This window comes from Haemaphysalis longicornis, unplaced genomic scaffold (assembly GCF_048455015.1).
Source record: "Haemaphysalis longicornis isolate Haplotype H1 unplaced genomic scaffold, Haemaphysalis longicornis Haplotype H1 scaffold_23, whole genome shotgun sequence".
In the NCBI taxonomy this organism is placed as follows: Eukaryota; Metazoa; Arthropoda; class Arachnida; order Ixodida; family Ixodidae; genus Haemaphysalis; species Haemaphysalis longicornis.
The window spans coordinates 292,509-298,508 of NW_027526306.1; the positions used below are offsets into that span (position 1 = coordinate 292,509).

At 49.8% G+C, this 6,000-nt stretch overlaps 1 protein-coding gene across 1 annotated transcript in view; it reads left to right on the forward strand.

Moving 5' to 3' along the window:
- Positions 1 to 5,773, forward strand: part of LOC144172495 (alcohol dehydrogenase [acceptor]-like) — a 132,676-nt gene extending 126,903 nt beyond the window's left edge. The window contains exons 10-11 of the mRNA XM_077701188.1: positions 5,112 to 5,119; positions 5,576 to 5,773. Of these exons, the coding sequence (XP_077557314.1) occupies positions 5,112 to 5,119; positions 5,576 to 5,773 (206 nt within the window). The remainder of the gene's footprint in view (positions 1 to 5,111; positions 5,120 to 5,575) is intronic.
- The last annotated feature ends 227 nt before the right edge of the window (positions 5,774 to 6,000 follow it).

The window sequence follows — 6,000 nt, forward strand, 5'->3', positions numbered from 1 at the left end:
CATCCGGCACCAGACTGTCGCAATCTCTAAGGATACATCGGTAGAGTGATGGTCTGGTGTGAGGTACCCGTATTTCCTTTGGATGCTCCACCAGTGCTAGTCTCTCGGCTTATTTCGGATGAGTCACCTCTAAGTGGGGGAGGGGGGGGCGGGTCTCACCGGTCGATCAACCGCAGTTCCCTGGAAGTTACCGCTGACTGGACCTCCTGGTGACTGCTGCAGTTGTACACGTAGTTGCAGGCGAGGTTCTTGTGCGTCGAGCTTTCTGTTCCTGCGCGAAAGGCTAGGGCCGAGAGTAGGGGGATGCTTTAGCCATTGTTCCGAAAATTCATGAGTTCAGGCTGGTTTATCTTCTCTTTTGCGGGTGTTATTAGCGGCGATAAGGCGCTTTCGACGCCTGTTTGGCAGTCTGGCATTGTCGTGCGCGGCAGTCCTCCCTCTGCAGTCGGGGTCTGTAGCAGGATGTTCACTTTTGCAGTTATAGCAGCGCGTCTCGCAAGAGCGGGCCAACTTCAACCCCGGTTTGGCGGCAAATATGCCTCCGCAGTTGGGACAGGTCACAGTGATGCCTTTTCGGGGGCATGCTTCGGATCTGTATCCGATAACCATGCAATTCAGGGAAAGTATGCTTCCTGGGCGATGATGATAGCAGCACATGACGGTACGGTGAAATAGCACATAGTTGGGCACCCTGAGGCCTTCAAATGTCATAATGATGGTGTTTGACCGACCCATGGGACGGGCGAACAGGGCGAATAGAATACAGGTTTTTTCTGATTTCAGGTGTTGCCGATGCTCTTGTTGTTGGGTTGTTTCAGCGGAGATTCCACGTACAACATCCTTGCAAGAGTTCTATAACTGGCAGTGTAAGCCGAAAACGTGTGTCCTGTCTTCTAGAGTTACTTGCTTGTTGACTAGAATTTTATCCTTGGCGGACATGCGGTAGGGGCTGATCACCGTGAGGTTCAGTCTGGGACGAGGTTTGAAGTAGGTGTCACGTCGTTCCGCCGAGTTCAGTCCCGCAGCATTCATAACGGCGTTGGCGAGAAGTCCGCGTGGGACAGATTCTAAGTCTGTTCCGCCGGTGAACTTCGCGATAGTTGTAAAGCTTATGGCATTTTTCTATCATCTGCAGGAGACTGTTACCCAATCGTCTCCCATCTTCATGAGGAGAGAGCTTGCACTAGCACAGGTGTTCGAAGAAATCCAAAGGGCTCGCGCTCTGGACGCCGGTATATGGGCGCACCAGGATCATGTTACGCTTAGCGCACGTAGATGAGAAAATGGGCCAAACCGCGTGAAAAGGGACTTTCCGTCGTCGAATTTACGGTGTCCAGAAGTGCAGGAGGATTAAATCGGTGTTAGAATCCCAAAATTGGCGTCAAAGGAAGCGTTGGCACGGAAGGAGCCAAGCAATTTGCAGAGTGGCGTGAACATGTGGCCGATCGAACAAGAGGGAAGACGGGAAAATAACTGGTAATATTCTTGAACTCATCGGAGAGTTCAGCCTCTTCAATCCCAGTCCGGGGGAAGGAAAGTGGGGTTTGAAAAGATAGGAAGACAGGAAAGAGGAAAGAAAGAGGAGAGTGAGAGAGGAGAGTGTGGTACAGCCTATGTCGCGTTTGTCTCGTCCGTGGCCCGATGGCTACAGATGCTGCGTTAGCCCAGTAACGACAAGGAAGTTGGGTAGCTGCTTGAAGACGTCCCGTGGGATGGCGTCCGGTCCTGCGGGGAATACGAAGGCTTCCAGCGTGTCGCTTGGTGCACCAAGGCGCTGCAGTGTGGCCTGAAGTTCATCCCTCGCGTCGTCCTGCTGGCAAAACGAGAGCAGTAGCTGCTCGAGCGTCTCGGGCTCTGATCAGTGGGCGCAGGTGGTTGTTAAATATCACCATCATCGGCCCTAAAGAGAAAGAAGACGAGCTCCTCACAGCGCGATCGCGTGATCTAGCTGTGTCAGCCATTAAAGAGAATTCCAATGGTTCCCCGGCCTCCCTCGTGTTTACAAGTGGTGCCGTGGCCAGGATTTCTACCTCCACGCAGCGAACGCCAACAACCTGCCTTGGAGCAGCAGGGAAGACGGCGGCGTCGGAGCAGCTGATCGACCTGGTCCATACAACGAGGAGGCTACGGCGGAAATCAATGGGATTCGACGAGCTGACTGAAACGTAAGCGAGCTTCAGACTACCACCTTCCAAGATGTGCAAAGATTGGTAACAAAGAAAAGGAAGGCTTTGCGGTCACAAATAACCCAGCTCATCAACGCAGCCGAACAGCAAATAGGAGAAGGACCCCGAAAGAATGGCGCTTTTCTCAACGCAAGCACAAATCAACGGGCTAGAAGCGCGACTACAAGAAGCAAACAACCAAATGGAGCAATGTTTAAAGGACGAAGTTGCAGACAGTGAATTTGAGAGGATAATTGAATACGACATGAAGATATTGGCTATCCTATCGAAGCTTGAAATAAGCATGGCGGAGTCCATCCCAACGAACGTGAATGCCAAGACTAACATCCAGACGTTAGCACCAAGCACTCAGCACAACGCCAGGCCAGATGACAGAGCTGTTCAAGCTACCGAAGCAGGAGCTTTTAAAATTCAATGGAAATGAGCTGGAGTGGAACAGATTTTTGAATCAATACAAATCATCAGTTCACGACAGGCCTAACATGACTAAAGCCCAGAAGTTCAACTACTTGACGGCTTCATTAACTGACACGGCAGCGGCTACAATAGAAGGACTGCAGTTTTCCGCTGAGAATAACTATGACCACGCAATACAGTTATTGAAGGACACGTTCGGAAGGCATGAAAGATAAGTGGATCTGCACATGAGCGAGCTGCTGAGCCTTCCAAAGGTACGATCAGCGAGGGATACCGAAGAGCTAAGAAACCTATTCCAAGCCGTACAAGTGAACATGCTCGCCCTCGATTCACTGAATGTAAAACCCGAGTTCTAAGCCCCAATGCTCATGCCAGTGCTGAAGAGAGTTATTCCCTCAGAGTTGTCAGTGGAGTACAAGTTGAAGGAGATTGCTCAGAGTACGCAGGACAGCGAAAGGGAAGAAGGAGAGCAAAGCGAGTCAGCAGGAAAAACAAGTGCGGACGCCCTAACACGACTGCTTGAATTTCTTCGGCATCAAGTAAACTTGAGGGAGGAGACAAAAAAAGAGCAAAAATCGGGGACTCCCAAACAGACAAGAGAAAGTACGAGACAGTTTCCAACAACAGCGAGTTTTTACAGTTCATCAGAAAGGGTGTGCTTCTTTTGCAAACAAAACAACCGTGCGACAGAAGATTGTCGGCGCAGCTTGCTGATGGGAGAGAAAAAGGTGGCGCTCGCAGCCAGCAGTGCATGCTTCAGGTGTACGCGGCCTAACCACACGGCTCGTGTTTGCAGAGCAAATGTGCGATGCAAACAATGCAAAGGAAGGCACGCGACGTCAATATGTCGGACAAAACGAGAAGCAAAAGAAGAACAACATGCCGCAATAGAGCAAGCACAAGAATCGACCGCGTGCAGCATGCATACCATTGAACGGAAGGAAAAGCAATGCGTGCCCCTAGAAACTCCTGTAGCTTGGATAGAAGGAGAGTCATCAGGCAAGTACGCTTGACTGTTACTTGACAGCGGTAGCCAAAGGTCATTCATCACAGCCGGACTGGCGGGATCAATAGGAGCAAAGGCCATCAAACAAGAACGGTTGACGATCGGATCGCTCGGCGGTAATCAAACGGTGAAGTTTATGGGCGTGGTACAAGTAAAAGTAGAGCATCAAACCAAAAGCTCGGAAACTGTTATTGAAGCACTAAAAGTGGATGTGATATCCCATAACTGTCTGCCAGGACCCACAAAAGAAATCAGCAAAAAAATGAAAAAACCAATATGGAGATAGCAGACGAACCACGCAGAACAAGAACGCCGAGATCGATAGGCTTGCTAATTGGCTCTGATATTTATTGGGAGTTTTTCACGGGACAAATAAAATGACTAGGTGAGAAGCTAATGGCTGCGGAGACAACGCTTGGATGGATAGTTCAAGGACCATGCCAAAAAACAAGCTGAAAACAACAAAAGGGCAGGCAGTCATTGTACTTCACGTTGAAGCGGCTGACAAAGGAATTCCGGACGAATTGCAGAAAGTTTGTAGTTTCGAGTTGATCGGCCAAGCAACGAAACATGGTCAACCGAGTTTAGAAGACAAAATCCTGGAGTGGTTCGAGGAGCAAATAACGATGGACCATAATCACTACTTGGTAGGTCTACCAGGGAAAGAAAACATAAATTTGAACAACAACAAAAGAATTGCAACGAAAAGGCTAATACAGTTAACAACCAGGCTGAAGAAGAGTGACTCTATCAATAGATATGACGAGGCGATACCGGAATATTTCACCTATGGTGAAGCCGAAGCAGCCAAAGAGGAAACTGGACAAACGGGCAATCTTTTATACTATCTGCCTGAACACGCAGTGATTCGGGAGGAGAGAGCACACACGAAAGTTAGAATCGTTTTTCATGCGTCGGCATGCTCGATGGAAAGCAGATCACTCAACGACAACTCAGAAGCAGGCCATACCTTCATCGAAGACATACTGTCACTTTTCCGAAAAGAAAAGACGGCACCAAACCGGAGACTCGGAAAAAATGTTGCTGCAGATGAGCATCAATGAAGACGACCGAGAAATTTTGCGTTTTCGATGGCAGAAACACGACGACCAGAGCAGACTAATGAATGAACTTGAAACATGGAGAATGGCAAGAGGGACATTAGGAACCACAGTGAGCACATTTGGACTTACGGACACGTTCAAGGACTATCTGAAAGAAATTAATTCCGAATTTACAAGAACAATAGAAAAGCTACAGGTGGCAATTTATGTCGACGACATTATACTCGGAGCGGCTATGATCGGTGAATCCATCAAATGGTATGACGACACAAAAATGGTGCTTCAGAGTTGGGGACGATTTCACAATCATCGTATAAGAAGCCTTGATACGTCCACAAGCGAAATATAAAGAATGACGATCACAGTAGAAGAGCTGCGAATCATCGCAACAGAAGTGAAAGGAGCATTAAATAGTCGACCCTTAACCTATGTGTACAGCGAGCCTGGTGAGCCCATGCTAATAAAGCCTGCGGACATCATTGGAGCAAAACAGCACCTCAACGAGGCACAAAGTATCATGGCTGGAGATACCGAAGAAGGACGGAAAAGCCAATGTAAGATCACAAGGACTTGGTCGGCAAGATGGCACCGAGAGTACGTGAAGGAAATCGGAGAAATATCAAGCACAAAGGAAGAGATCGGCCAAACGTTAGAGGAAGGCGACGTCGTTCTACTGGGAGGAACCGGACCGAGAAACACGTTTAGCCGCTCGAGAACTGCTTGAAAGACGCGCCCAACAGGCCACCCTAGCGCACTTTTGGCGGGTGGGAATCTGCTAAATATCACCGTCATCGGCCCTAAAGAGAAAGAAGACAAGCTCCTCGCAGCGCGAGCGCGTAATCTAGCTGTGTCAGCCATTAAAGAGAATGCCAACGGTTCCCCGGCCACTCTCGTGTTTACAGTGGTGGACCCCGGCTGCCCAGGTGGGGCAGGCGACCTCCCACGTTGCATCAATTAAGCCACCGGAGAAGCAGAAGCGACCAGGCGTTGCCAAGAATGCGTCCGGGCAGGACCCGCGGGGATTGGCCAGTGGCTACTCGGGCATCTGGATGCATGGCTTACACCACTCGGGCCACAAGAGTCCTTGCAGCGTTGAATGACGCCGCATCTAGGAGGCTGGGAACCCTGCCTAGCAAACAGCACCAGGCAAGGGTCCCAGGTACATCGGTCCTTCGGATCCTTCATCATCCTCCTTGTTGCGTGGCTCAGTGAAACCACGTGACATTTGCGAGGAGTTTTAAAAAAGATGTACAACAACATGCTCGGCGGCGCCGACACTCTTCAATATAACGGCAGTGTAGCGCGCCGCCGCCGTGCGTTCCCTGAT